The following is a 17,020-nucleotide window of genomic DNA, read 5'->3' on the forward strand; positions in this document are numbered from 1 at the left end:
GCAGTGAGAGCCAGCTCGTCACTCACAGTGATGGCCAAGCCTGCGGAAGTTGTTTAGATATTCCCTTCTCTTCATATTTTTGGCATGTTAAATACTCCTAAAATTAGTAATGCATACTAGATCAAGATTACAAAGTCATCCTCAGCTATTTAATGATTTTGAGGCCAGCCTGGGATACATGAGACTCTATCTTGAAACAAACAAACGGACAAACAATCAATCATTTATATGGCATGCGTAGTGTAATATGGGTGATGGGGAAGAAGTTTTGCTTGAACATAGTTTCTGAGATCTAGTCTACAAAGTCCCCTGTCTCTTTCAATTCTGTGTTGTTATTGTTCCTAGCAAAGATCTAAGAAAGGTTAGGTCTGCTTGTCCTACAACAGAAGCCTATTAGTCCAAAGACAAGGTTGCAACATAGAAGAACCTTATTTTGGTGAGCTAGATGGTGGGAACAGCTGGGGACCATCTTGTCGGACAGGGCCATCTGGCTGAAGGCTCAGGGTTGGTTAATATGGAAATGGCTGAGTCTGGCTCCACCAATATATTTGCTGATGAACCTGCTTCACACATTTTGAACTACAGAATTCTTCCTCTCTCAAAGTTGTCAACCTTTAAAATTTTGTACACACATTCTCAGAGTCTCTTAGTTAGGGATTCCATTGCTGTGAAGAGACACCATGACCAAAGCAGCCCATACAAAGGTATACACTTAATTGGGGCAGGCTTACACTTCCAGAGGTTCAATCCGTGATCATCATGGCAGGAAGCCAAAACAGCTGTCATTCTTTCCAGGAATGACTTTCTGCTGCTGCCGCTGGCCAATTGTGAGATTTCTTTACAGCTTTCCTATAGGGTTGTCCCTTCAAAAGTTGCAAGCAGTCCATGAAGAGATTTGTAGGGCATTCCACATATTAAGGGTGAATTTTCAGTCATGTGGGAGAAAGCATAGTTGTAATTTCTTTAGTGACCAAGCTTTCTCTCCAGCCCTAGTTTATTTTGAAATAAGAAAATATTTTGGGGACTGGTAACATGGTTCAGTGGGTAAGGGTACTTGTTGCCAAGCTAGGCTCCTGGAGTTTGATTCCCAGAACCTGCGTGGTTCAATGAGAGAAAATGGACAGCTGCAGGCTGCCAACCGCCTCCATACATGCCCTTCCAAATAAATGCTACTTTGTACAAAGATATCATTTCCCTGTCAGAGTGAAATTTTGGGTAACAAGTGCTAAAGAAATACCAATTGCCCTATTTTGAAAAGAATGGAATTCCAATTTAAATAATGTACCCACAGAGACCACACCCTTCAGCCCCTTGGCTTTTCTTTGTGTTCCATACCAGTGTTTGTTTGTAAACTGATTATCTGCATTTCACAGCTGTTCTACCCTTCCACCTGGAATTTTCTAGAAACTTTATAAAATTGTCTTTCTGGATGACAGGTTAAGCTTTAATATGAAAGGATCATGAAGTCGAATGAGAAAACTTGGACACTTTTCAAAATGATAGCTCAGTTGTCCCTTACAGCTTACACTCATCAGAGACCCTGGGTCTCCATGACCTTGATTTTCATGCTTGTGAAAAGGACTGTGTTTGAATTTCTGAATTTTAATATGAAGAAACCTTGTCTTAAATTAACCTATTAAGGAATACCTCATTTAGCTCTGTGGTTATTTCAAATTCAGATAAATTTTCACTGGCATTAATATTTCATGTAATTCCTGAGTGATTTTTATAACTGACAAAAAGTCTCATTTACATCTATATCACAGGTGTTTGTGCAACAACTAAAATATATATATATATGCTCCACTTAAATTCAAGGTATAAAAATGCATATTTTAAAATAGAAGATGATTTCTGAAGACTGGGCCAGGTGAATTTTAAACATGAATTACTGACAAAATAACAGATAGCATTTTTGCCACTATAAGAAAGAGCTAGGGTTCTTATGTAATAGTTTAAATATTCTTAATTTATCCTGTCTTGGACTTATATGATTTAGTCTTGTATTTTTAGAGCATCGTCCCTTTGACTGCAGATTTACAAGGGTTCTTACTTTCTTTCCCTGACAGATATAAGCTTACCAAAGTCGGCGACAATATGCTACACAGCGGCCCTGCTCAAAGCAAGAGCTGTCTCTGACAAGTAAGTGAGCAGTCACTTGTGTGCCCCCAGTGCTGGCCAGATGTGCAGAGACTTGCTGTCACCTCTGAGGGTTTCTCCAGAAGATTCCTGGGATCCTTTTGACCCTGCTTTAAAGCATGCATTTCCCCAAAGCTGCTGATCTTTTACTTCACTATAGCAGGAGGAAGTATCTGTCCCTATGGATTGTAAGGCTGTGGGGGTTCCTAACATGGATGGATTGGCATTACATTGCATTCCTCTGGGCTGACTTTTTATCTTTTTGTCAGACAGTAAAACCAAAAAGACTGCTTGGGATTTACACAAAAATACTCTGTCCTTCTCTCTCTCTCTCTCTCTCTCTCTCTCTCTCTCTCTCTGTGTGTGTGTGTGTGTGTGTGTGTGTACCCTTCCATTTTGCTGTCTGTTACTGGGTCCTTCAGTGCAGTGGGGATGGCCCTCTCCTATTCTTTGCCTCACTCCTGGTCTGTTTACTTTGAGATGGCACCTCAATGGGACATTTGCCAATTTTATTCAGGCAGGTGACTATGGCACATAAACATTTCACAAGAATCCAAGGGATGACCGACCTGGCGATTCATTGTTTTTGAGCTCATAAAGACATTTCCCTGAGACAATCCACCCCCTTTGCAGCATCTAAAAGCAGAGAGCAGGTAGCAGCCTCTGCAGTATCAGGCAGGTTTGCTGTTAAGTGTGTGTGCACTTCAAAACTGGAGTAATTTTCTTTCATTCTTTTTTATCCTGTAGATCGCCAGTACCTACTGCAACATCTTTTCTCCCTACACAGCGACTCCAGCTTGGGAGGGCAGGGCCAGGGTTGCCACAGCTTCCCCTGTGGTGTCTGCCTGCCAAGCACAGCTCTGGAGTTAGCCCTGGGTGTGAGGTGAGAAAGAGATTGCATGGTCTGGTCTTTTTTTTCATTCCCTTGGGCAGGTGTCTTGCCCACAGTTGGGGCATGCACACTCCCCTCTGGCACAGCCCACACAGGCTAGCCTGCTGCTGAAGCTGCGGCCACTTGGCCTCCATGGCAGCACTGACATTGGGTTGGGAGCCTCCCTTCAAATTCTCCCCAGTTCTGTTTTGAACCAAGTGCGTTCTTCTGTAACCTAGGATTCTCTTTTTCCTACGCTGTCTGCCCTTGTCAGTCCTCCCTCTGCTCCCACCGAAGCAGGGACCTTGCAGAAAATTTAGATTAGCTATTTAGACAGTGAGTTGACAGATGAATAGAATTCCTGCCTCCATTCAGTGTAAGCACGCTTTCTGCTTCTGCTGGGGTTTTTGTTCACTTTGGTGGAAGGGGTAACTCAAAGGTCCCCTGTTGAGAAGTTTGGAGAGCTTGTGCCCGTGGCTCACTGTGCTCTTAAGGGCCCTTCATGTATACTTGCTCCCTGGGTAGCTGCCCAAGCAGTGGTCCCAACTGCATGATGTTTGTCTTTCTGCTTTTCAGATTCTCTCCAGAGGCTGCATCTCNGAGGGGGCTGAGCACAGCAGAGATGAATGCAGTAGAAGCCATCCACAGAGCTGTGGAATTTAATCCGCACGTGCCAAAAGTGAGTCTCTGGTTCCCCTAGGAGCTCATTATGATGGAAGAGAAAGCATTTGTTAACCACAATGCCCTGTCCCCAGGATCCCCGTTATGAAACAATGGATTGCAACTAGCAAAAGTTGGGACCTATGCAGTCTACAGGCATTTATAGCCTCATTTTTGAGGGGGGAAACCCTACACTCAAGGGAACTTAAGGGAGGGGTCTGGTTTTCAGGGTAAATGTAATAAATTCCAAGACTTTGTTTGGGCAACTAGGTTCAGAAACTTTATAACTAGCTGAAGTGGAGATCCTGAGAGTTTGATAGGAATTTTGCATCAGTTTTAGTCTGGTCTGAGGCAAATACTGGAAATAAGCCTTATGCACAAAACTCATTAAAAACACCAGCTAATGTGACAATCCATGTCTCTACAGATAAATGTAGGTTATCAGTACTGGCTAGAGAAAAACAGTAGAAGCCCCAGAGTATGCAATGTTTTGATTGTGAGCACCACTGTATGGGCTACGTACACATAGTGAAAGGATTGGTCTTCGCTGTTCAAACTCCATGGTCTGGAGTTGGTAAATGCCCCATAGTTTCCACATATTCCTTCTGAAGTTGATTTTAACAGAATTAAAGCAAGACAAAAGATATTTCTGGAATGTTTTATTCATGAGCTGCATGTATATTTAGGGTTTTCCTGAAGTATCTGCTCTGTGGTAGGTATTTAGCTGTGGGTCCATTTCAGTCTGTTGATATTAAGCACATTTAGCCTCTAAGAAATTAATCCTGCAGCTCACATCTGATGTTACATGGCAGGAAGTATTGGGGAAAAAATCTGATGAAGACCTCCTGATGCAAATGACAAAGAAATCCTACTCGCGTTGTTGCAGTGTTATAGCAACAAGATGGAGGGGGTCGGGGGGAGACAGAGAAGTGCGCATGGAGTTACACACTTTAATTTACGTTGTTGATATTGAAAATGGTAGAGCTAAGTGATCTAATATCATTCCTGATGTTTTACTTAAGTCTAGGTTATGTTTCTATTTAATGGGAAATTGAAGAGTGGACCAGAGTGGCATTTCTGCATGAGTATATATTTAACCACTCCAATGCTAGTGGCTAATCAGCAAAATATTTACAGAGGCTTAGGGGTTATATGTAAGATGCTATAAGCACGAATCTTTATAGAATATTTTGAGGCTAAGCCAAAATGTTGATTGAACTCTGATTAAAATGTAAAACTAGTCATAAAAGTTGTTCTCAATTATAGTAAACTGAAGTCATCTATTAATATTTATTGGATACTCTCTCAAACTACTGAATGATTCTATCAGCATAAATAGTGCTCATTTGTAGGAACTATTGGGTAACAGCCCAGGATTCTGAAGTGGAAACTTGGGTTCGAGTTCTGGCTCTCATTTCCCAGACACAGAGCCCTGGGGTCAGTGCATCTGAACTCATCTTCCAAAGGAAGAGCAAAATATAAGCCTTGCCTGACTTTTGGGATAAGAATCAAATGAAGTAAAATATTTAATAATTTTTACAAAACACTCGTCTTAGTTACTGTTGTAGTACTGTGAAGAGTACTAGAACATTTAATTCGAGGCTTACTTACAGTTTCAGAGGATAAGTCCATTATCATGACAGGGACAGCCAGCAACATTCTCATGATAGTGGCATACAGGCAGACACAGGAGTAGTAGTTGAGAGAGCCACAGGCAAGGGGTGGCGTGGGGGATGGGCTGGGGGTGTAGAGCACTGTAGATATAGGCTTTTGAAACCTCAAAACCCACCTCAGTGATAAGTGACACACTTCCTCCAACAAGGCCACACACACACTCCAAGAAAGCTACACCTGCTAATCCTTGTGATACTATCAATCAGTTCCCTCCCTGCTGACTAAGACTCAAATATATGAGGCTGTGGAGGCCATTCTAACGCAAACTGCCATAACACTTGAACACCATCTATTTATAAATGCTTAAAGTAACTAATGTTAGCTTATTAGGGGCCCCTCAAGCCTAGGAGACAGGTCTCAATTTTTCCATTTACCCTAATAAGAGCCCTATAATCCAGGTAGAAAATCTGTCCAGTTCTAGGTTAGTTATTTTGATTGTGTTATCATTTAATTCTGTGATAATGGGCAGAAATGGTTAATTAAGCTCCGGAAAAATAATGAAAGCTCCTGGAAAGTAGCTCAAAAGTGCTGTGGAAGCATTTGACAGTAAGTTGACACTCCTGCCAATTATAATTATTCTAAAAGTGGAAATGCCCCAAATGTTGCTATAATTGGTACACAATAATTGCATATATCTATGAAATAGAATGTGGCATTTCAATATATGTATACAGTGCATAATGATGACATAAAAGAAAATGTCTTATCATTTTAGAAGTACAGAATTTCTTTGAGAGGATTTCAGTTATTTAACCTCACTTAATTTTTCTAATCATAAGAACAGAGAAGAGAGTAGTATATTATGCATTTAATCTCTACAGGGGAAGGATTTACTGATTTTGGTTCAAAGTTTTAGTCAATCATGGAAGGGAGAGCTGAAATTCAGAAAAAAAGACATAGAGAGGGAAAAAGAGAGGAAGGGAGAGAGAGAAAGGGTAAGAGATGGAAAGGAATAAGCCTGTGTAGTACAGCCTTTTTTCTGCTTTTCTTCCTCTGGTCTTGTAGCCTATGGGATGGTGTTAACATTTTCTCTGAAGCACTCCTAGGCACTTCTCTAGGAAAGCTAACTAGCCATTTTAACTTTACCTTCACTGACACCCAGACATATCTCTTAAATCATAGTGGTCACGGTAGGCTCCTCAAGGCTCATGTGCATCTCTTTCTTTTAACTGTGTGTGTACATGTTCATCTGTGTGAGTGCATGTGTATGTGAGTGCACATTTGCTGTTCTGGGTGCCTTCGCCCTTTGGTTGTTGCTGTTTCGTTTTTTGTTTTGAGCTAAAGTCTCAATGGCCTGGAGTTTATATGTTAAAGTGGCTGACCACTAAGCTCCAAGGATCTGCCTGTTTCTCCCCCTCCAGCACTGGGACTGTAAGTGCATGTGGCCAGACTCAGCAATTCACATGGGTTCTGGGGACCAAACTTGGTTCTACTCGCTTGTAAGGCAAACTCTTTACAACTGAGCTAATACGCCAACTCTCACGTCCTATTTCTAAGACAGAACACAATCTGTTTCCAGTAGTCTTAGTCGATCCTTGTTGAAAAGCTCAAGTTCAGAGCCTACACTGAGACTCAACACAAACATTTTCCCTTAAAATCCTTTAAAATCAAATTAAAAAAATTAAGTAACACACTTTCAGTGGCCCAGAGCAAGCATGTCTATTTCATGATGTCTAAATAAGAAAACACAGATGAGGAATGGGACCAGTACAAGATTAAAACCTAGGTAAATATTTAATATTGAAACTCCAAGTTTGGTATCTGAATCACATGGTAGTATGAAATGAATTCCCAAGGGCTTTGGCAGTCGAGCCACTACTACCTTTCTGGCTGTAGGCCCAAGGCCCCTTCTTAGACTGGCTCTGCTCCCAGTCTGTAGATTTCCTTTTCAGATGGTCTTGGGTCCTAGAATCTAACTTCCAAGGGTGTCCTCTCCATTTGACCTCTGGCTCTGTTGTCACAGCTTCACTCTTCACCCTTTGGAGGCCACCTGAAGAGAAGCTGACCCTGACACCCATTACCTGGCCTCCCAGGCCTTTCTTAGAACTGATTATAGAAGCTTTCAGGATCCGTAATTCTTACATTCTGCATATCTATCATAATTAGCATAATGTGGATGATTCCAAAGTCTTCTTCAGTAGAAGCTCTCCAGGACTGCAGCTGCAGTAGAAGCTCTCCAGGACTGCAGCTGCAGCAACCTCGAGTGCCTAGATGACTGGAGACAGCTCTTCTCTTAGTGGCTCTGTGCATGGGCAGAGGACTTCTCAAAGACACATTTTTCAGATGAGTTCAAACTTTTATAGCTTTAACCCTGTGATAAATGGGGTCTGGATAACTTCTAAGATTCCCTCAAAGTACCCTTCTTATTGTCCTTATTCTAGGTATTTAGTTTCCTTTTAATGATCCCAACATACTTTCTTTGGTCTCAGAGCTATACATGGTTCTTTTATGAGTAAGCTCTAAGCTTTTCTAAAGCTTTCCACTGTGCTGGTGTTTGTTTGTTTGTTTGTTTGTTTCGTTTTTTAAATCACAGTTCTCACTGTAAACTTGGCTAAAATCAGCAAGCAGTAACCATGTCATAACTTGAATTATTGGTGGCCTTGAAATTTCTTCCACTAAAAGATTAAATCTATCACTTTTAAACTCAACTTTGCTTCATTTAGAGTATTAAGACATGAATAACAAACAATCTCTAGTCCAATTCCTATGATTATAGCCTTTCCTAACTACATTCCTGGGCATTCTCATCTCATGAAGGCTCATCAGAATTGCCTACTATGTTCTGCTTATAGCATTCTAGACTTTCTTTAGTTCTTCAAACGTTTCCAACTCTTTACCACAAAGCAGTTTCAAAGGCCCCCGAACCACACTGTCAAATATCACAATGACCCCACTTGTCTGGTATGCATTTTCTGCATTAATGTTGCCATCATACAAAATAATCTGATGGAGCAATTAAAGGGAGAGATTACTTATTTTGGCTAATCAGATTAGGAGGAGCATAGCAGAATGGAGTAGCCTTTATCATGGCAACCCAGAGAGGGAGATGAAGAGGATAAGTGGGAAACCTGGGAGGTAAGAGAATAGAAGGGAGGTAAGAGAATAGTGGGAGAGAAACAGGCAGAGAAATGAATGTGCCCCTGCTGCTCAACTCTCTTCTTTGCTACCTTTATTTTATCAGGGCCCCTAGCCTAGGGGATGTTGCTGCCCACATTCAGGGTAGGTCTTCTCTTCTTAGTTAATCCTCTCTGAATGCTTTCACAGATAAACCCAGAGATGTGCTTTAGTAATTACCTAAGTGCTTCTCAATCTGGTCAAATTGACAGCCAGGATTGCCATCAGAGACAGAGCACCTGGGGTCACTTAGTTTACATCAGTTTCACCTGATTGGTGGATTGTACTGTAGGGAGACTCCGTCTGTTTACATTTCACAAGCTAAGATATTCGAATTAACCACAAAACTTTGATACACATACTAAATAGAGGGCACTCCAGACATCTTTTATGCACACTCTAGTTCCTAACACTGTAGCAAACATACCTGTACACACAAATTGCATACTTGCTATAAATCCTCAGTTCCTATTGATGATCCACTAAATCCCCACCAAATTCCTGACAGTTGCTTCAAAATATTAAGGTAATTAAAAATTTTTAGTTATTTTTATACCACTCATTTATTTTCTGTAACAATACTGTTAAATGTTCCATATTATTATCTCTGTTACTCAAGTGAGGGAACTAAATCCAAAATGTGTGAATTATATAGGGAGAAGCCTCTGGGGGGACATTCCCAGCCCTGGGCTAGAAAGTTCAAGGTTAGGGGCAGGCATGCCAGGAAGGACACTGGGAGAACCTGGAGGCCAGGCCTGCTTTAATATGTGAACTATGCACCTCAGTCTCTTGTCAAACACTCCTAAAGCTGCAACCCTTTAATACAGTTCCCCATGTTGTGGTGCACCCCAACCATAAAAGTGTTTCATTGCTACTTTGTAACTGTGATTTTGCTACTCTTGTGATTCATAATTTAAATATCAGATATGCAGGGTATCTAAAGGGGTCACGAGCCACAGGTTGAGAACTGCTTGAGTTTGAGTGTTGGTGTGATACTCAACCCAGCCCCAGAATATGCAGAATGAGCAAACCATCTTCTCAGCCCTGAAACCTTCGAGCATGCTGACTCTCACAGTTGAACCTTGGCAGACTAGAAAGTGTGGCTGGGAAGGCCCCCAAGCCCTGTTCTCTGCTGTCCCAGCACTGTCCCTGACTGCTCAGCTTACACTTGACCACTCACAGTAGTTTAGCTTCCAAGGGAAGGAAGCATGGAAATGAAAACCAACATTCTCCCTCGCGCAGAAATCTTGGAGACCTTCATTAATAAACAAGGCCAGAGTTCTTCCAGCTGAAAGTGAAGAGTCCACTAACCCAGCACGCCTGTCAGCTTCCTGGTGTGTGCTAGGGAATGGGACAATCAGCTTAGGAAATGCAAAGATTTGCTTCCCACACACTTCCAGAGGTTTGGGCCTGTTGGCTGTCCATTAGATCTGTGGTGCAGCATAGATTGCAGCAGAAGTTTATGGAGGAGTAAACTGCCTATCAAATACGTTCAGGGAAACAGACAGAAAGGAGACACCTGGCCCTGGGGACATTTCATAGCCAGTCTACAGTACCCAGCAGCACAAACCACCTATGCATCTAGTCTAAAGAACGTACAACAGATGTCCATGGGCCACCACCACCTCGGAAACTCTCAAGTGACTGACCCCACCCATAGAACTGGAGGTCCCACAACTGCTTTGAACAGCATAGACAGGCTGAGGAGCCATGGCTAGCTTCCTGCAGTGAGAAAATAATATGGATGGAATATTCAAGAGAAATCACAAACAGCCATAGGGGAAAACTTTTGCCTTAATTTTTCCTGATGTTCCTTCCTCACAGGGAAGGATGCTTACCATATCACTGAAACTCAATTTACCCACAGGACAGCCTGATGGAAGGACTTCACCTAATTGATAACTAAGTTTTTAATCAAACTCTGCATATTAAGATATGAGAAAATTTTAAAAAGGATTAAATTTATGCATTACCTTCAAAAATCACTATTTCTTTCAAAAAGTTCATCTATTGTCAATTTAAAAATTCATTTCACAGTGATTTCAAGAGGGATGTAAAGGAAAAATATCTCAGTATATATGCTAATGAGGTGTCTGCACTCATTGTTAGGATGGTGGGAACTCTACTTCATGTATACTGTAAAGCAATCCTCTCTTTATATCTTGGTAAAGCTGATTGACAGAGGATAAAAATCGCTTTTTAATCCAATTTAGGAAACAATGTGTAGTGAGTTTTAGCATTTAAAGATTCTTGAAGCATGGAAGCAGAAATTCAAAATATGCTGCCAGATTATGATATTGTATATCAGTGGTATATTGCAGAAATATTATTTCAGTATACATTTCTTTGAGCCATATTTTGTTCCAGAGTCATTTTGCAAGAGAGTAAGGAGATATGTTATAGAAGCAAAACCCAAAGGAAAAGGAACAGAAACCAGTCTTAAAGTCAGATTTCTCAAGCATAGAAAGTCCCTAAGGAGCCCTTTCTAACAAAGCATGTTGCTCATGTTGTACTGCACCTTGGTAGGTCTCTCCAGCCAAGGGCTCCAAAGTTGCCCTGACCTCAGCCACCAGATGCTATGGCTTCTTCTTAGCCTTCATCCTGTTTTTGGTTTTGTTTTGTCTTGTTTTGTTTGTTTTTGTTTTTGTTTTGTTTTGCTTTGCTTTTTCTCCTCCGCCTTTGGTTCCTCTGGCAGACCTTCACGCTTCTTCATTTGGAACTGTTGGACATTAACCCAGTGCATCTTGCATGTTTTGCTGGAGCAGTGAGTCACAACACCCAGCCTCCAGCCACTTCTTACATCTAGAGGTAGCCCCAACCCCACGCCACTTCTACCCCTGAGTCCTTTTTACTTCTTCATGCTGGTTTTAGGGAGAGCCCTTTCTTCTCATGCTTAAAACTCTCCTGTAGAATGTCATAGGTTCCAGAGCTCAGCTCCTGCCTGTCTTCCCAAACTTCTTTTCTAGACTTTAGACTGCACACCTGACTCCCACAGACCATCTGTCTAGGAAAGTTCTGCAGATACTTTAGACTCAGCGTGTCACCTTCCCACTGCGAACACACTTCTTCAAGCCCCCTGCCCCCTCCCCCCGCGTTGAGATCCCAGCCAAGGACCTTACATTAGTCTGTGTTCCTAAGTGGCAGCATTGCCAGCCTCACCCAGCTCCTTCTTCCACGTCATGCTCTGTGAGGCACTTAAGTCCTAGTGCAGTCCCTTTCTCGCCCACTCATTCCCCTTGGCTATGTCAATAACTTTCTAAGGATTTTCTAACTTCCGCTTCTTCCCTGTCTGTTGGTCTGGCATGTGTTCCCCTCCCCCCGTTTCTCTCAAAGTCTTATTCTCCTTAGCCCATTGCAGTGCCTTGGATCATTTTAGAAGCTATAATGTGTCTGCAAACTGCTTTCAGCTCTCTCTCCACATAACACAGGTTTTTTCTTCACCATAGAGTCAACATAGTATTTTGATTGCTTGTTTTCCCTTTGAATATAGTAGTATGTATCTGAAAGTTTGTAAAATATAGAGTAATCCCATTGTAGAGGACACATTCTGAAGTATGTCTTGAGTGGTGTTTTCTTAGTTCCCTTCCTCGGATAGTAGCAGAAAGGCTGAGTTCTTGATGCAAGTTCTGTCCTGTGCAACTTGTGCAGCCATGGGTTAGCTACTGAACCTCCTAAGCCCCCAGTTTTCCTATGAGTCTCTGGGGTTATGCTTGTTATGTGTTGATGTAGGCAGTTACTCTGATGATAATGTTCACACTTCACCAGAGCCTAAGTACTACCTATTCCCTTTGTTGCTCCAGGGCCATTGTCTAGCCTCGCTTCTGGTCTTGGCATCCCTGCACACCCACGTTTGTAGTTCTTGCTCATTTCATCTTACTGTTGTGTCATCCCATTACTGTAAACCTCTGCAGACAGTTGTGTCTGTTTATGTCATTGTTGCTAAGTATGTTCTACTTTCTTTGCATAGGCATGATCTTGCTCTTCCTCCTTCTCTCCCACACAAAGGTTATGGAGGATCAAAGATTAAGGTAGAAGCATAGCATGATTTGCATTCATGCCCTTGGGGTAGTTTTTGGGCACTTTGTCTTTGGGGCATCCTGTAAAAATACAAGATCTGTGTGTTTGAGATACAATATGCATACTGTTCTATCTTTCCTTGAACCTTTACATAGTTTTATGTCTGTTCTTTTGGAGGACTCCATGTGTCCTTCTATATCTTTATATAAGTTGTGGCTAATCCCATGTCTATGAACCTGAAAACATCATGGGTATGTCCATCTCTGTCCCTAAGGCCTACCCTACTTTGGCACTTTCATGTTTTTCCTTAGGATATACTGTCAGAATTACAAATGAAGGAAAGTCACTGATGAATGGGTAAGCAAACCGGGGAGACGCAGATACCCCATAGATCAAGATTTGTTTGTTTATTCAGACTTGCTTTATGCTTTATGCTTTATTTCCTTGTTGGTCAATTGGTGCCCCCAGTAGCCAGATCAAGTGCTGTGATAAAACTACTCATGGGTTTAACCTAGAAACAGACTCAGTTATGTGTGGGAATTCTCTCCAGGATAACAGAACTCATCTTTACAATTATGTGAGAATTTCACCTTTTATTGACTAGTAAAATGATCTGCTGTCCAGTGAATGTGTATGCACAGGTATTTCTTCATTGGTACTTTGTAGAAGTTTTCCATATTATCATATCTCATTTCTAAACTTTGACACTATGGTGTTTTGAATAGGAATGACCGCTATAGATTCATGTGTTTGAATACTTGGCCATAGGAGTGGCACTATGAGGAGGTGTGACCTTGTTGGAGTAGGTGTGGCCTGTGGAAGGAAGTGTGCCACTGTAGAGGTGGGCTTTGAGGTCTTAATAGCTCAAGCTATGCCCAGTGTGGCACATGATCTCCTTCTGCTACCTGTGGATCAATATATAGAACTCTCAGCTCCTTCTCCAGCACTATGTCTGCCTGTATGCCACCATGTTTCTTGCCATGACTAAATCCCTGAAACTGTAAGCCAGTCCCAGTTAAATATTTTCCTTTATAAGAGTTGCCATGGTCATGGTGTGTCTTCGCAGCAATAGAACTCCCAGTAAAGTGTAAAGTAAAGACACCAGTACCATACATTTGCTGCTCAGTTTTTCAGATGAACAAGCTGAAGAGCAGAGAAATTGGGCAACGTAACCAAACTCATGGCCATACTGTAGAGCAGGATTCTAAGCAGCAATCCATAAAGGCAGGTGGCAGGCAGAAGGAGGCAACACAGGGTCCCTGGTATGGATACCTCCTTCTGCATGACAATAATGGCTGAATGAACCACAGTTACTTGAGATACTTTATCTTAGTACATGCATGCTGCTGAGTCGAAGGAGCAGTCAACAATGAACTTCAGCATATGTTGCTTCTATATCAATGTCACTTTTTTTTTACATCTGAATATGTGTTTTATTGAGGAGAATTTCAAATATGAGAATACTAGATTTACATCATCTTTCCCTTCCCATCTCTCCCCTTGAACTCCTCTGTTCCCCAGGTCTGTTCACTTCCTTCTTTACTTTATGTATATGTGTGTGCTTGATTGCATGTTTTTACGTGCAGCATGGACCTGCAGGAGCTGGCACAGAGCAGAAGAGGGCATAAGTTCCCTGGAACTGGAGTTGCAGGTGACTGGGAGGCAGTGTGGGCTCTGGGAGCAAAGCTGAGGTCCCTGCAAGAGCAGGAAGTACTCTTACTGCAGATCCATATGTATACAGGAAAGTAATAATATAGGAAAGTGATAAAGGAAAATAATAATGATTATTACAAAAATTCTGGAAATTTGAACACAAAAGAAATTAATCTCCCATAATAATAAATATTTAGCTATTCTTAACTTTATCCTCGTGTCTTCCATGCTTTTTAATATCCAAACATAATTTTTATTATCAAAACAATCTGCTATGTATAGTATGACAGACTGTTTTTTTCATTTAGCAAAATATCATAACATTTTCTATGCTAATAAATATTTTTCTGCTGTTGGGCTTTGGAGAGTAACTTGATAGCTGTCATATTAAGGTGCTGGAATTTAATTACCCTGTTCTTTTATATCTTTTATCCCTATATTTTGCTGATGGTTTTCATATGATTAATGGTATATAGTTGGTATTGAACATTCCAGAAATGTGAACAAATTAATTCCTTTGCATTAGTATCTATGTGAAGGATAACTTGGGAGTTGTTTTTCCTCAAGTTACTATAGAGTTTTATACCTTTAAAAGGGAAACCTTGGCAGTCTGTCACTTGGAGTGGTTTCTGTGGCAGCTTTCCTCTAAATGAGCCAGCTCTTCTTCATGCCTGCGGGAGCAGGCACCACTCACTCACACACGAGAGCCCTCTGCTTCCCTATGCTCTGGCTTTACGTGCTAATGTATCAGGCATAAGGAACACAATTCTGACACAAATTGACTTTGAAAAGTTGCTTCCGAAACCTTTAGAAGTGCTGTTCTTCAACTAGTGTGGTTGGGAATCTGGGAAGGATGTTAGAGGTAGGATGCAGGCAAGATAGCACAGAATGCTGACTTAGCTAATAGAAACCCAGTCGCTAATACAGACAGGCAGAGCATGTGCTCTGATTTGCAAAGTACAGTTAGCCTAATTGATTTCTGCATACTTGTGGATAGGGATCTGCCCTCTTCCATTTATTTTCCTCTTGACAAGTAGGATGTGAAATGTTGTTCCATGCCTTTCTAATTTAAATGTTGCACATGTTGAGACCTGATATTGCCAGCCATTTAAGCTTGGCCCAAAACACAGCACATTGTTGTTATTAGCCTTCATCAGTTGGTTACAGCCAACATTCTATTTGAAACTATAAGAAGTATAAATCTCCGTTATAGATATAACCTATTCCTGCCATAAAATAGATATAGTGAGAATGCCGAGCTAAATCTCCTGGGTGAATTGCTTTTGTTGCCCTCATTACTCTGACTAGGTCAGGAGTGCTCACTTTGAGACCGTTCTTGGGAAATAATGTTTGAATTTAAGTTAGCATATATATGTTAAAGGTGCTTTAAAGGGAGTAGCGAGACAAATTAAAATCAAGACAACAAAGTTTAATGTTCTTGAGGATTTTGTGATTGAGCTGAGAAAAGGACACATGTAAGCATGGTGCTGTAGAGAGCATATCCATGCATCACGAGCAGGGGAGCTTAGAGGGGAGCAGGGCCTCACCTCACAGCCTATACTGTGGACTATGTGTGTTGTCCTTGGAGCCACGTGCCTGCATCCCAAGGACACCAAGGAACCATTTGCCAAGGAACCATTCTGTCTCCCTAACCCTTACTACCTTTTGTCAAGGGCATGTAGATATCCTGGTCGTCAACAGTGCTTTAAAAATTACATTTTGTTTTATTATTTATTATAGTTTCATTATAATGCATATTTATTTTCAATGAGTATATGTTCCTAACAAAGAGTATTTGTATATTTTTTTCTTATTGTTTGAGAATTCTGTGTATCTATACAATGTGAGTTTTTAAATATAATTTTAAATTTTCTTGAAAATATAATTTTTTGTACAACATACTCTGACCATAATTTATCCTCTCCCAGCTCCTTCAAGATCTTGCCACCTTCCTAACTACTCATCCATACCACTTTTTCTCTCTACTAGAAAACAAATAGGCAAATCCAGAATAGGACAAAACTACAAGAAAAAAAAGCCAAAGAAAAAGTGTAAGAAACATGTTCAGATGCAGAAACATGCATACACTTGCACACACAGAAATCCTATATATATATTTTTTAAAATTGGAGACCATTCTATGTAAGCAAAAGATCTGTAAAGTCAAAATGTGCCCAGATAAGGCATTATGAAACAAAAACCCTCCAAAAATAACATTGAGTTTGTTCCATGTTGACCATGTGAGCACCCTGCCTTTAAGTGTGGTTTGTATACCCAGTGAGAGTACATTAGAGAAAACTAATTTTTCTTTTGCAAATGATTGTCAATTGGAGATAGCTTCTGGGTTAAGGATGGGAGCCCATGTCTACCGGAACATCTCTGCATAGGGATTCCTTCTGGCTTACAGTGCAGGCCCTGTGCATGCTGCCACAGTCTTCTGGTTCACATCTGCATCAGCTCTGCAATGTCTATAAGGCCTTGTTTCCTTGGTGTCATCCATCCCTACTGGTTCTTAGAATCCTTCCACCTCCTCCTCTGCAAAGTTGCCTGAACCTCAGAGGGATTTGATGGAGATGTACCATTTAGGATTGAGTGTTCCAAGGTCTCTCACTACACATCGTCCATCTGTGGGTCTTTTTGTTCCCACCTACCTCTGGAGAAAGCTTCTCTGATGATGGTCAAGTGGGACACTGGTCTATGAGGATAGCAGAATGTCTTTAGGAGTAATTTTATTGCTATGGTCCTTTAGCAAGACAGTAGTTTTGATAATTTCTGTAGGTCCATGGCCTATCTAGCCTCAGGTTCTTGGCCACTGGAGCAGTGACAGATGTGTTTCATCTCATAGAGTGGGCCTTAAATCCAGTCAGACAGTGGTTGGTTACTCCAACAACT

General features: G+C 41.2%; 1 protein-coding gene across 5 annotated transcripts in view; it reads left to right on the top strand.

The window, feature by feature from the left end:
• St7 (suppression of tumorigenicity 7) overlaps positions 1–17,020 on the top strand; it is a 239,930-nt gene that overhangs the window by 200,712 nt on the left and 22,198 nt on the right. For 4 of the 5 annotated variants that reach the window (XM_029478333.1, XM_021164295.2, XM_021164297.2 and 1 more), the window contains 2 exons: positions 2,070–2,142; positions 3,587–3,689. In XM_029478333.1, the coding sequence (XP_029334193.1) occupies positions 2,070–2,142; positions 3,587–3,689 (176 nt within the window). Of the gene's footprint in view, positions 1–2,069; positions 2,143–2,886; positions 3,023–3,586; positions 3,690–17,020 lie in introns of all 5 variants that reach the window. The other variant, XR_003836915.1, reaches the window with a different exon arrangement.

This window comes from Mus caroli, chromosome 6, assembly GCF_900094665.2.
Source record: "Mus caroli chromosome 6, CAROLI_EIJ_v1.1, whole genome shotgun sequence".
Classification (NCBI taxonomy): domain Eukaryota; kingdom Metazoa; phylum Chordata; class Mammalia; order Rodentia; family Muridae; genus Mus; species Mus caroli.